At 39.6% G+C, this 14183-nt stretch overlaps 1 protein-coding gene across 1 annotated transcript in view; it reads left to right on the top strand.

The window, feature by feature from the left end:
* Positions 1-9655, top strand: part of si:dkey-12j5.1 (uncharacterized) — a 33969-nt gene extending 24314 nt beyond the window's left edge. Inside the window, exon 11 of the mRNA XM_023293157.3 lies at positions 8538-9655. Within this exon, the coding sequence (XP_023148925.1) occupies positions 8538-8705 (168 nt within the window). The 3' untranslated portion in view covers positions 8706-9655. The remainder of the gene's footprint in view (positions 1-8537) is intronic.
* Positions 9656-14183: the final 4528 nt, after the last annotated feature.

Below are 14183 nucleotides of genomic sequence, written 5' to 3'. Positions count from 1 at the left end.
TGATTCATGTTAGTCTAAAATCCAATGGGCTTGTAAATCAGACAGCACAGACTGAAGGATGGCAGGCCCCGCCTCCAATTTTTTTTTCTCCCTTCTCTTTACTTTCCTCTCCTTTTCACCTCCCAACCTCCTCCTCTCTCACCCCGTCGTGTTCTCCTGGAGATGGGCTGCAGCTTAGTGGCGATATATTGATGCCTGTCTCTCCGTCCAGCGGCGTAGTGACAGGCCTGTCTAACCAGGGTCCACAGGGGATGTCCACAACTGAGACAGGAGTGAGGTGGACTAGAATCAGCTGAGAGGGAGCATGTGGGGGGGAAAAAACTGCGCGCATATAGATTTGAGCCGCCGGCTTTGTTGTGAGAGTTAATAAAGAAAAAAAATAACAAATTGAAAAAGATGGAATTGAGAAACGGGTTGAATTAAGTGCTGTCTTTGCATGGAGAGAATGCAAAGGAATCAGAAAAAAAGAAAAGAAGCTGGTAAAAAGAATTGGGCGAGGCGTCAGAGCGTGACAAGTAAACAGCGTAGCAGTTTCTTTGTAGAGTGACTGAAGCAACAGGCGCAGAACAATGTGAAAGGTAAATGCACATAGACCTTGAAAAGAAAGGTGAGGTGAAATGTGCAGAGAAAAGAGTCCCGCTGCTGTTGCGTTTAATTCTGCAACTCGGCTTTCTCCTCTTATGTGTGTGCATCTATACATTGTGTAGCTGAGATTCTCTCTTGTTTATATCAGAGCTCTTTGTTTCTGAGCATTACTGAGAGCGTTAATTATTAACGATGAGTCAGTCTGCTAGTTAAAATGGGCTCCAACATGGAAATGAGACCTCAAAGCCCAACGGCTTGTTTTGGCGCCAGTCCACTTCTCTGCATACTTTATGACTTTGCTAAGTGTGTGCGCGCACGTGTACGCAGCGTGAGACAGTGAGAGAAAGCATGCGGCTGTGCGTAGGCGCACCTTATGTGGATGCACATATTTAATTATGGTGGTGTGTGCCAACTTGCATCTAATTATTTGTTAGGGAAACGTCTTCATTATTCATCTTTTCTCTGATCGATACACACACACACACACGCACACACACGCACACACACGCACACTGCATTCGGCCGAGATGCTCTAAAGAGGAATGATAGAGAGAAATGGATGAGTTGGGAGGACGAGAAAGAAGGCAGGAGGGTGAGCAGGAGTGGGAGAAGGAAAGAGGGGAGGCGAGGAAGGGAACAAATTGGATGTGGTGTGTGTGTGTGTGTGTGTGTGTGTGTGTGTGTGTGTGTGTGTGTGTGGGTGCAGGGGGTGTAGCTGGTGAATAGTGGCGAGGGTAAAATCAATAGCAAACCGGACGTGAAATGGAATTTGAGTCTCAGCCAGATAGGGTGCGACTGAGGAAGGATCTGCAGTGTATGCACATAGAACGACGATATATGTGCGTGTGAATGCGCACCAGAGGCAGCAAGGCGGCTAGGGCAAACGGAGGTCAAAAGCTTTACCATTTGAAGTGGCTGAAAGGGTGTCCCATGAGCATGGATTGTGAGTAGGTTTGGTCCAAGGTGTGCTTGTCATGTAATTTTAATGCCTTCCCCTACAAGGATGTGACTGGAGGTGTTAGGTTGTGTGTGTGTGTGACAGAGTGTGTCTGTGCGAGTTTGCGGCCAGACCTCTTGAGACTTCCAGCGGCATGCAGTGTTCACACTCAAGAAGCTCTAATCTCAGCTATTGTCACACCCTCGCAAGCGAAGAAGTGCGTTTGTATGACAGTGAGACAGAAGTGGAAGAATGTGTTGAAACTAATTTGTGCTCTCGCTAATGAAGAGATGCACTCGAAGGAGGGTTGTGTTGTGTTTGGTCTGAAGCGGCATGACGAGAGCCTGATTGTACATACAAAGGCAACAACTTGAGAGGGAGGCCACGGTGCATTTTGTGCGAAAATGTTCGACGTGTGTGTGCATGCGAGCACAAGTGTGTGGATGAGAGCAGGAAGACGTATCTATCAGGCAGGAAGGTCATTTGGTGAGCGTGTACGAGTGTGATTGAAAGAAAGCAAAAGGAGAAGTGCACTGAGGGAGACAAGCCGGGAGAATGAAGGCATTAGCAAATCAAATAAAAGAAAAGGTGAAATGAAAGTGGAAGTTAAGCATAGGTCTGGAACAGAAGGTGAACAATGATGGAATGATTAGGCTTTTACCACATATTCAGTCTGTCTTTTTTTTTCTGCCGTATGACTTGTGGAAAAAGATTTAGTCCAAGAAATGAAGGGAAAAAAAAAAAAAAAAAAAAAAAAAAAAAATATATATATATATATATATATATATATATATATATATATATATATATATATATATATATATACATTGCATAAAGGGTACCTAACTGCTTATTGTTACTTTTGTCCTCTTCATAATAGACAATAGCAGAAATATAAATGCTGGGCCTTACAATAGATACATCCAAAGAAAGGAGGAATGAAATAAAGACATTTAGTATCCACCACTGCACAACATGATTTAAATGTCACATTATTCAAAACTGTGTCACCTTACAGTAATTAGATTATTTATAAGTTGACAAATGGGGTATTTTCTCACTCAAAATATTTCAGGAGAACTATATTGAAAATACCGATTCAAATCCACCTGCATGAACATGTTTACAAAATGCGAATACCAGTAATTTCTGTGTTTTGGACCTTTGGGCTGCTTATATCTGCATGTCTACATCATGGCTTCAGATGAGAACGATTAGCCAGACTGTGAGACTTCATAAAAGACTAAAAAGGACACAGGAAATCCAGTTAAAAATCGGTGGAAACACAGATGCAGCAGTAATCCTTGTGTAAAGAACGAGCCATAGTACCGCTAATCAGCGCTGCAGTGGTCATCCTTCTGACATGATGCCACAGACAGAGCACTCGTTGGACAATCTATATCTGAAAACCAGACAGGCAAATGTGCATGGTGGTTATCAATAGAAGTGTAAGTTTCTGTGTGTCTGTGTAGATTCTCAGTCATCCAGGACATGGTAATCGTAGGAGCTTCAGTAGGAAACAACTGGACTTCTCTTGTAGAGTTTCTGTGACAGCTATGGACAAGAAAAAAAAACTTGCTTGCTCTTCGCCACAAAACCTGGTCAGTACTTCCACAGTGAATGCATAGTCCTGACACTGAAGCACGGAGGTGGGAGTGTCATGATATGGAGCTGCATGAGTAGAAAAGGTGTTGGGGAGATGACGTTTATAGATAAAAGCCCGTGGATAAACCAAAATACTGGCTGACAAGATGACTCACTGTCTGCAAAGGCTTGGCAGAAGAGGAATATCTCAGCCTGATAATGATGCAAAGCACACTGCCAAAATCACAAGAGTTTCTAAAGACGAAAAAAAGTAAAAACTGTGACCTGGCCAAGTCTGTCGCCTGACTTGAATCCAAAAGGAGACCTTTGGGGTATTTTAAAGAGAAAGGCAGCGCAACACAAGCCCTCCAGCGCAGAGCAGCTAAAAAAAACAAAGTCTAGATGTATGACAGATTGAAAAAACAAAAGATCTGAATCTCATTAATGACTTTTGGTTCACTGAGTTCCTATTGTGGGGCCTGTATTTGTATTATAGTAAATCTAAACTGTTAGTTTTTAATTTGACATTAGATAAAATATTCCAGTGTTCAACCACTGTAAGGTGATGCTTTTTGCCAATTTGACATCTAATTAATACTGCACAGGGATGTAATCACTTCTCTTGTATACTATACTTCAGATTTAAGCATATACTTTTTAACTTTCTTTCTTATATTTCCACTATTTCATCTGTACTTCTTCAAAGCAAGAGGGAAGTCCCTGCAGGTTGTAATATAATGACCATAAACGCTATGAGGCCTCATTCAGATTCAGAAGCACCATTTGTGAACTTGAAGTGATTCTGTTGTGTATTAAATTCAGTAGGCCTGTGCGGCTTTATTACCAACGATGGGGGCTGTTGCTGTCATTATTGTGAAGTCAGACTTGCCATTTAGAAGTTTCTTCACTCTATTTGCTGCCATGTTGATTTATCCCACAACATGTCACAAAATCTCTGAAAGCTTGGAGCTTTCAATTTTATTATTTTTTTCTTGGTTAGAGGTTTGCCAGTTCCCAGGTGAACACGCTCTGGCATCGTAGCAAACCAGAAAACATTTTTAAAACCTAACAATTAGGGTGCACTGCTGGTTGCATTATGTGTCTGCTCAATATGTTGAGTTTCTAGAGTAATATAGTGAAGATAAATGACTTGAAAAGCAACACTGCATGTGTATTGAGAAGAATAAGAATGCATACAGTCACTCCAGCAACTCTGTGAGAATATATTTAGGCACATGGCATGCTGGATATATATTGCATATATCTGTAATTCAATCAAGTCTAAAATAATATTTCACAATGTCATTCTTCCAGGACAAATTATGTCACTTTTTCCATTCATGTGTTTCTCATTACAGATGTCTGCAATTCTGTATTCTGACTTGCTGTAATTCTACTTTTAGATACCTACACTTGAGTTCTGACTTGTCATAATTCTAGCTGGAGATGTTTTTCATTCTCCTCAATTCAAGATATCCTTATTATTGTGGTTTTTTTGTTTTTGTTTTTTTTTTTTTTTTAAATTTCTTTTTCGTATTTTAATCATGTTTTAACTGTGTAAATTCATAACTGTGTTTTGTGTTTGCTGCTGCCTATCTTGGCCAGGACTCCCTTGAAAAAGAGGTTTTTAATCTCAACGGGATCTCTCCTGGTTAAATAAAGGTTAAATTTAAAAAAAAAAAAAAAATCTATATAGTCGTTTTTAGATATTTTAAATCAAGTTTAAACTGTTGGAATGATACTGTAGATACCTCAGACTGAAATTCTGCCTGTCAAAATGTCATTACAGGTATCTTGAGTTAGAGTTTTGACTTGACATCAGATATGTGCAGGTTTTTAGAAGCTACAGCAAGTGGGAGGCAGAGGCAGCTTTCTTTTCAAACATACTATGACACTGCAACCATAACCACATATGCCAAGTCTTTTCAGCACCATGTCAGCCCGAAGCTCTTGTTCTCCTCAAACTCCTCGCGGATGAGCTCTTCCTACTTCACAGCATTTTCTAACAATTTTATCCACCACAACAGCTGCCATTACTTCTGCTAGCACTGTTAAATGCTCTGATCAAACAATACTCAATGGGAAGCCTGGCATCTGACTCGTCCCAAATGAATTGCGGAGATGTTTAATTGTGGTTTTGACACGTCAGAATGACATTAAAGATATCCGAGATACAAATTCTGACTAGCCACAGTGTAATTAGTCAAAGTGATGTCGTTTATATCTGTAGTTTTAGTTCTGCGTTGTCAGACTTGGCAACAAAATGGCAAAATAAAGCATACACAGTGGTGCTTTCAGCTAAATATTAATGCCAGTGATGTCAGTTGTCAGCTGCAACAAGCTGAGGCTGATAGGAATTTAATTAGTTTGCAAGTATGTGGCCATAAACCAAATTATCAGACAAAGTTAAACATTTGATCTGATGGAGATGCCAGCAGAAAAGTCATTCTAATTCATCCTCTGTGGACCATGAATGTAAAGTTTGGTATCAGTCACAACACCACAATTTGGGGACAATATCTAATTGCGATTTTCTCTTTTCATTTCAGTATTTATTGTGTAAAAGATCTGAAATGTGATGGATCATAACCACATTAGATACAATCAAAATATTAACTGCTCTGTTGTAATGCAAGGATGAAAACTTAAAGATATAAACTGCTTCGGCTCAACGAAGAGAAAACAATTATCACAAATCCTCTTACTGCATAACCGTAGCTTTTTGTAAATACACCAATAAAGTTCTGCACATTCTGCAGTCAAGTTAATATAGCAACATTGAAAAAACATAATATACACTACTGTTCAAAAGTTTGGGGTGACTTAGAAATGTCCTTATTTTTGAAAGAAAAGTACTTTTTTCAACGAAGATGACATTAAATGAATCAGAAATGCAGTCTAGACATTGTTCATGTGGTAAATGACTATTCTAGCTGGAAACAGTTGATTTTTAATGGAATATCTCCATAGAGGTACAGAGGAACATTTCCAGCAACCATCACTCCTGTGTTCTAATGCTACATTGTGTTAGCTAATGGTGTTGAAAGGCTAATTGATGATTAGAAAACCCTTGTGCAATTATGTTAGCACATGGATAAAAGTGTGAGTTTTCATGGAAAACATGAAATTGTCTGGGTGACCCCAAACTTTTGGACGGTACTGTATATCCTAAATTGCAGTCTTTGCTATTTGCTAATAGCATTGTTTCAAATTGAAATTTTGATGTAAAATTGATCGATTGTTCGTCTCTAGTATCACTCCACCCTGTAGATGTTGAGATATTTCATTAAAAACTTCAAGCTACTGCTGCTGCAGGATCACCTCAGTCATCAGAATTCATCTTCTACTCACTTTTGAATATCTGCACCAAATTTATTGGCAAATCATCTCATAATTGTCAAGATATTTCATTCTGAACCACAAACTCATGAAGAATGAGAATCTCTGTGCAGATTTTCCCTGCAATCCATCCCACTAATGTCGAAGTACTCCAGTCAGCGCCACAGTGACGGACCAGACAGGCTGACAGTACCATCCTTAGAACCACGCCACCGGCACGGCTAGAAAAAGAACAAATGTGTCCACGCACCTTTGCACGTATAATACGTTGTGTGCGCCAGTTGTTCTAGCGGTGGTCAGGTGTGCTCTGGGCCGTGACTTGGGGCTTGAAAGTAGAGCAAAGTGGACCATGAAAAAGTTATACCATCACACGCGCTCTCCCTCCCTCTCCAGGCAGCTCTGTGGGCCGTGAAAGTGAGAAAAAGAAAACACGGGCTGTTGTAAATGAGAAAGGCTTGTGTTTTTGTTTTTTTTTTTGTTTGTTTGTTTTACAACGCCGGTGCTGATCTCAGCAGCCGAATGTGTAAAGAATAGCTCCTGTTTGTTTAGCTCGCTGAAAGTATCACAGTGAATAATCACATCCTGTCCAGCAGACACAATGTGCTATTGATTTGTTGTAAATATCCCCGCATACAATGCCCAGGCATCGTAGCACATGCGGTATGTTTGCACACGTTCACTGTACATTTCTTTCTCTTACCCAACTCCTATGAAAGACCCCCCGTGCCTTCAACGCGAGGCTGTAATGTTGCAATTATTCCGGGTATTGAGCTATTGTAAAGCAAACCTCACTTTTATTCCGAGCGCGAGATAAACATCTCGAGGCGTTTCGGAGTGACACTGCTAGAATGAGAATCAGTGTGTGCGCGTTCTAAAGAGCCTGAAAGAGTCACCTCTCTCCTGGTATCAGCCCTCGTGCCTGGACCTGGGTCACGCTCTGCCTCCCTGGAGCTCCAACCTGCAGAGACAGCATCCACACACACACACACACACACACACGCTCTACACATTCTAACGCTCCAAATGAGTTCCCATGAGGCTGCGTGTCTCCTGTCAGGACCTGCTGTTGCTTAGAGACTGGTCCCGGGGCAGAGCAGTCACACACACTCTTCCTCACTCTCCTGGCCTCGTTACACTTTTAGCAAGAATGATGGCGCTCAGCTGCTTATTGTCCACGCTCCGTGAGGTTTAAGCGGCCGTGCGTGCGCGCGCGTGCGTGTTAAATACATTCAAATAGAATAATATTCCTAGATCATATAAACCCGCTCGCTGTTTTTTTTTCTCTCTCTGGAAAAGGAAGCACAAATATAAATTGCTGCATCCGTTCTCCTTATGCAGAAACCGTGTTACGGTAGCTGTCCTCAGTGGCAACGTGAGTAGTTTTATCACGGAGCCCCACTCCGAGTTCAGTAATTACACACAAGCAGAGTATTTTACAGAGATAAATCTTCCCGCTGCTTTGAGAACAGGACTTTTTTTTTTTTATCTTGCTCTTTCATGGCATATTTCACTGAGATAACTTTGATTACATGAGCGCGCGTGCACGTCCGCGCCACACAGCCGCACGCGCTGCCGGATGCATTTCCGCGTGCGCTTGCAGCAGCAGGAGGAAGATAAATGGTCTTTTTAGTCTCCTGCGCGGCCCAACTGCGTATCAAATGTGCTGATTTGCCAAATGAAAGACAAAAACTGTTTACCAGCGTTTTGTGAGCCGCGACTGCCTCGCTGACAGAATCCAGAAGCTGTTGGATATTTCAGGCGGCCTTAACCAGCACTTGGAGACTTCAAACCTCAGGGCTGCTCACTTCCCCCCTTCAGCTCCAGGCGGCTGCTTATGGATGCTGTAGTGATGCACTGTTAACTTCGGTGACACAAGAAAAGAGCTTCTTTTCACTCACCATATCTCATTTCTTGTATTGCCTCCACAGTATAATTTTTGCACTTCATATTCGGTCTCAGTATTTCTGCTCTATAACCTACTTTCTATTCAGAATTTCCATTTTTCCCCATTCTACTTACTCGCTTATTATACCCTTGCATCATCCTTTCTTGTCTTTTTTCCCCTCTCTCTCTCTCTTTCCTTCTTCCCCAGCTGTACAGTAAGCTTCGGTGTGATGACCAGCCGATGTTGGAGCATGTGGAGCAGCTACTGGGCGAACTGGGAGGCGAGATGGAGGGAGAGGAGGGAGAACCAGACCTGGATGAAGACTATGAACCCTGTAGCGATGAGGACGAAGCAGAGGCACCCATGGAACACTGATCACACCTCCTTAGTCTGATTTTTTCCCCCCATCGTGCTTCCCCCGTATTTCTTGTGGGCTCTCTAAAGTGCCTTTTTTTGAATGGTTTTCCTTTCACACCTGCTTATCAAAGATTAAATTTGAATTCCACTGATATGCACAAAGAAGAGTGGCATTAAAAGCTGCAGTCTACTCAGTCTCTTTCAGTCAGTTGTTTAATGCTTTTGCTAAAATAAGTGCATACTTGAGTAATGCCTCGCTTAATCTCCTTGACAGATGTTGATGAAAGAAATTAGTTTTAGAGCTTTACTTCTCACCAGCAGCAGAAGCAAAACACCTTTGAATGCTTTTTCCTCTTGTTCACACCCACGCGTGGTTTCTACAGGCAGGCATACACGACACATGCGCACAGCCAAAACAAAAACACACAAAAGCAGCATGTTAATTACTTCAGCTCAGCGGCAGCACCAGTGTTTCCTTCTTCAAAACTGAATCATCTTATGTGAGCATTATTCAAAAACCTGTCCACCGACAAATGCTGCCTTTAAATGACATTCTAATATCCCAAGCCTATGTGCAACGCTTGAATTCTTATGTGATTCTGTTTATTCTCCCTCTTCAGTTGTTTTTTTTTTTTTTTTACTTTTTGGTTACTTATTGGGTTCACAGAGACACAGTAGAAAGAACTTGACATTAACTTAAGCAGAACGCGTTTCTGTCTCTGCTAAACTGTTCAGAGTGACTTGCATAAAACCTTCTAGAGAGGAGAAACGGGACAGAACTAGTTTTCAAGCTGCACCGTGCATGGGTTAGTGTGGCGGCGTGGCACAATAGCGGACAGATGCTTTTCACTTTTATTTATAGATTTTTTTCTTAAATTGAATACAGCAAGGTGAAGAGAGAGTTTGTATATGTGAATGGTAGACAGATGTTGCTGTTGTTTGTGAACAAAGATAAGTATTTGACCAGGGCTTTGTGTTTTTTTTTTCTAACAACAGAAAAACTCAAAATTTCTGTTGTTGACTGAGACATTCACAGCAAACTGAAGGGTCAGGGCAAAAATGTAACACAGAGTATACAACCGGTGAGTACACCCTTGTGCAAAAACACTTAACTGTCAGTGATTTCAAATTGTATCGCCTCTCAATGGTTTTGTTATTTATAAGGTGACCAGTGGAGTGTGTCATCTAATGCACACAAATACTTTTGTAAGACTCTTTTGGAAATACGGGCCTGAAAGTAGAAACTCAATACAGGTGTGATCACTGACACACAAGTTAACCAACCTGATCTCTGAAACAAAACTGAGTTTATCCCTGATTTACAGTTAGCCTAACTGCATGACAAACAGCAGAACTTTCTTAGTTTTGGACCTGTCGATTGTGCCTGTCTTCATCATGGCTCCACATGAAGAATTCTCAGAGGAATCAAACAGTCTGATTGAGAGACTTCACAAAGATAGGAAAAGATACAAGGAGATTATTGACGAACAAATGAAAAATCAGTGGAAACGCAGTTGCAGCAGTAATCAGGGAGTATAGAACAACCCATAGTACCACTAATCAAAGCTGCAGTGCTCCTAAAATAACATCTCAGACAGTGAGCTACTTTTACAGTCCAGCTCTGAAGTGCTTCAGACTTGGCACAGGGGTTATCATTGGAAATCTGCTTTTGCAACAGCTCAATGTGAAGGACATTGCATAATATCAGCATCTATTGACTGTGTCCAAGAAAAAAAAAAAAAAAGCCTTGCATGGTCTTTGGCACAAAACTGCAAGACTAAACGTGGCAGAAAAACATCAGAAGAAATCTGATGAATACTGGGAGCATGCTCTTTAGTCAGATTAGACTGAAATAAATCAGCTCAGATGGGATCTAGCATGTTCACTGTGAGCCTGACCAGGACTACCACAGTGAATACACAGTCCTGACAGTGAAGCACGGAGGTGGGACTGATACGGGGCTGCATGGCTGCAAAGGGTGTTTGGGAGATGACATTTATAAATTTCTGTGGATAAACCAAAATATTGGCTCACAAAGTGACTTCCACTCTGCAGAAACTTGGCAGGAGAGCAATATTCTGACAACGCTCGAGAGCACACTGCCAAAATCCTTTAAGAGTTTCTAAAGAGGACCAAAGTGAAAACTTTGACCTGGACGAGTTTTTTGTCTGACTTGAATCCAATAGAACACTGCTGGGGTATTTATAGGAGAAAAGTAGAGCAACAACTGTAATAAATGACACAGCATCTACCCAGAAATTTGTGTAACACTGGTACCAATGTTCCCTGTAATTTTTCCTGAGTCTGAGCAAACACACAAACTCCCTGAGCGTCCCTTGGACCACTGTGAGCAACATCAGACATCTGCACTGTGGTCACACCAGCATCACATCCATTCAAGTTACATGGTTCATTAAAAGAATCAAATTACAGCATTTACATTTCTGTTAAAACACTTTGTCAACAGGAGCCAGTTGAAGGTTGCAGTGATTTTAGTGACACTACAATGTATAAGAGTGAAGTTATTGAATGTTTGTCTCTCTTTACTGTTACAGCGGTTTTGCAAATTGCAGACGGACCCTGTTCACTCCATAGACACCAATGTTATTCCTGTAGCTTGAAAGACAGCTACTTTTGATAAAACTGGGCTTGTAGCACATTGTCTGCCTTGCAACAATGGGAAAGAGGCACCGTTTATGTTTTGACAACCTATATCTAATGAGTTATTGATGCTGGAAGCCTGAATCTGTGAATATCTTTCCAACTTTACTGAACTTGGGGCCACTACCACCTAAGGAGTGATATATTTAATTCTGAAAAAAGCATTTAGCCATACTTAAAGCTTTAAGTGCTTTATTAGCACGGAACTAAACATTTTGTATTGTTTTATTATCACAGGTTCTGTCTGAAAACAGGTGGCATCATTTTAAACAGTGAAATCAAACTAATAAAATGTAACGACCAACCAGTGAGCAATACTGGATTCTGCAAAAACATAAACAACTTTTTTTAAAATCTAAATCTTAACACAGTTAATGTATTAACTTATTTATGTGTGTATGCATGTATTTATTGATTTATTTAGTACTGTTAACATATCAGAGTTCTGAGTGAATTTTTCTTAAGATAGGCAAAGGCCATTTATTGATTACATACAGGCTGTTAAATGTTTATTAAAAACTAAAAAGCATTTAAAAAAAAAAACAACTTAGGCATTTATTGAGTCACTAAAATACTGTAGAGTACAGACCACATCAGCATGATTATAAGCATCCTCTGGTAAATTAACAACCAGATACTGATGTCTCTCACCATATGGACTTCAGGAGATGACTGGGGGATGATAAACTGTGACCTACTGGTTGGGTTCTCTCTGTTCTCATGTTTCTTACATGTTTGTCCCCTGACAGCCGGGTCCTAATGTTTTTTGAGCAACACACCATACTATGATGTTTTTACAATGATGGTTCTACTATGGAACCAGTTTGACATATTCAGGTGTTCTTTGTGTGAAAACTCAGAGATTTCAGGAATCAGAAGGTGGTTTTCAACTTTCTTTGTTAATTTTCTGCTTCAACTTTAAATTAAATTTCCTTCACTAAGCCAGCCTTCTGGACTTCCAGTAAGCTGTGTTCCTATTGGCTGTCCAGGTGGCTGCTTGGTGTTATCAGGAACACCTGAGCAGCTCAGTGTCTTCCTGCTTTATTTAGCTGCAGACAAACATTTCCTCTGTTTCTCTTCACCACAGAACCGGGTTTGGCTTCATTGCTTTCGTTTGTTCTTTAGGTGTTGGCTTGCAGCTTCCAGCAGTAAAATCGTCTTTAATGTGTTTCTTGGTGTGTTTTAGGGCTTTGTACTGGATAGTTGTCTTGGTAAAGGTGGTTCTTTAGCCACAGTCAGCACATGGTGATAATGTGTGCAGTGATTAGTGGATTTGGTGCAGCTGTGTCTTTATCTTGGCTGTAGTGAGTCTTCAGAGGTTTTTGGTCAGACACATTCTGTATTCTTGTTTGTGAACCAACGTTGGTTGTCCAGAAGGTAAGAGTTCCTGTCCTGATTGTCTGTTCTCAGAGGTTCTCTGGTAGGCTGCAGGAGACTTTAGCATTTGGGTTGTACTAGTTTGGTTTTTGTACGGTTTCATTTGGACGACTATCTTGAGGCCCCTCCATGTGGTTTAGTGAGGTTTTCTGCAACAGTTCTACAAAGCAACCTGCAGGAGAAGAGACTTTGAGAGTTTTTAGGAAGTTCTGGAGACCAGACTTTAGAGCAGCAGAAACATTTGTCAGCAGTTTGAGCAGGAGAAGGTGAGCTTCAGAGTAGAAATGAGAAGGAAACCTTCTTGACCCATGTGGTGAGGTCCTGTACCAAGAGTTTGAGCAGGTTGTGAAGAGTCTGTAGTTCTTTGGTCTGAAAGCACAAGAAGAATCGACTCATTAAAGGAGAAAACAGGAGATATTGTTGGTTCTTCTGTCGCTCTGCAGTTTCCTTAGACTGAATATCAAGTTTATATTTTAAATGATTTCCCATGTGAGCCCAAGAAGACTTCAATAAACTCCCTCCATCCCCTGGACACAACATATTTTATTACCATGTTCAATCTTTTTTTTTTTTTTTAAATGTTTTTGAGTTTTACTCATAGTTTTAGCATAGTTTTTTCTCTTTGCTTGTTTAGTTTTGTCATCTGTGTAAAAGGTGCTAAACAAATAAAGTTGAATTGATAAACTGAATAATTGACTAACTCATGATTGTGACAACAGAAGTATTTTCATTGTGATTTAAGGGTTTGTTTCATTTTTAAGGTTGGGGTTAAAATCTTGACAGAAAAAGAAGATTAAAGAAATGAACTACATAACAAAAAGCAATTAAATCAAAGGAAAAAAATGTAATACAATAAAACTTCTAAAAAGTTTTCTTATTAAAAAGATTTAAGAAATTTAAGATGTAATTTTCTGTTTAATAGAGTTAAACATTAAATACAATTAAATTATATTAAACAGACAAAATATTGAATGAGATAATTCAACAAGATAAATGTCATTATGAAATTAAACAAAATTTTTACAATACAAATATTAAAAATTACAGATAAAATATTTTCCTTAATTAAACATTTAAAAAAATACAATTCACCAAGAAGAATATTAAACATTTAAAAAAATGCAAAACATTTAATTAGATTATTAAACCTTTAAAAAGACAAAACACAATTAAAAAATTAAATGTTTAATGAGAAAATTACATCTTAAAGACAATAAAACTTCAAATAGGAATTAAACAGAAAATACAATGAAGCATTTAAAAAGAAAATTAAACATTAAAGGTGGTAAAACATTTAAAAAGAAAAACAACAAAGATTTAATCAAAAAATTAAACATTGGGAAAGAAAAAGGAATTTTTCAAACAAGCCAATAAAACATTTGAAAAAACAAAAATTAAACATTAAAAAGACAAAACATTTCAAAATCAAATCAGACATTAGAAAAGTATAAAAGGTGA

Source organism: Amphiprion ocellaris, chromosome 9 (genome assembly GCF_022539595.1).
Source record: "Amphiprion ocellaris isolate individual 3 ecotype Okinawa chromosome 9, ASM2253959v1, whole genome shotgun sequence".
Classification (NCBI taxonomy): domain Eukaryota; kingdom Metazoa; phylum Chordata; class Actinopteri; family Pomacentridae; genus Amphiprion; species Amphiprion ocellaris.
The sequence above is the reverse complement of the archived record's forward strand: the minus strand, read 5'-3'. Positions and strand labels throughout refer to the sequence as shown.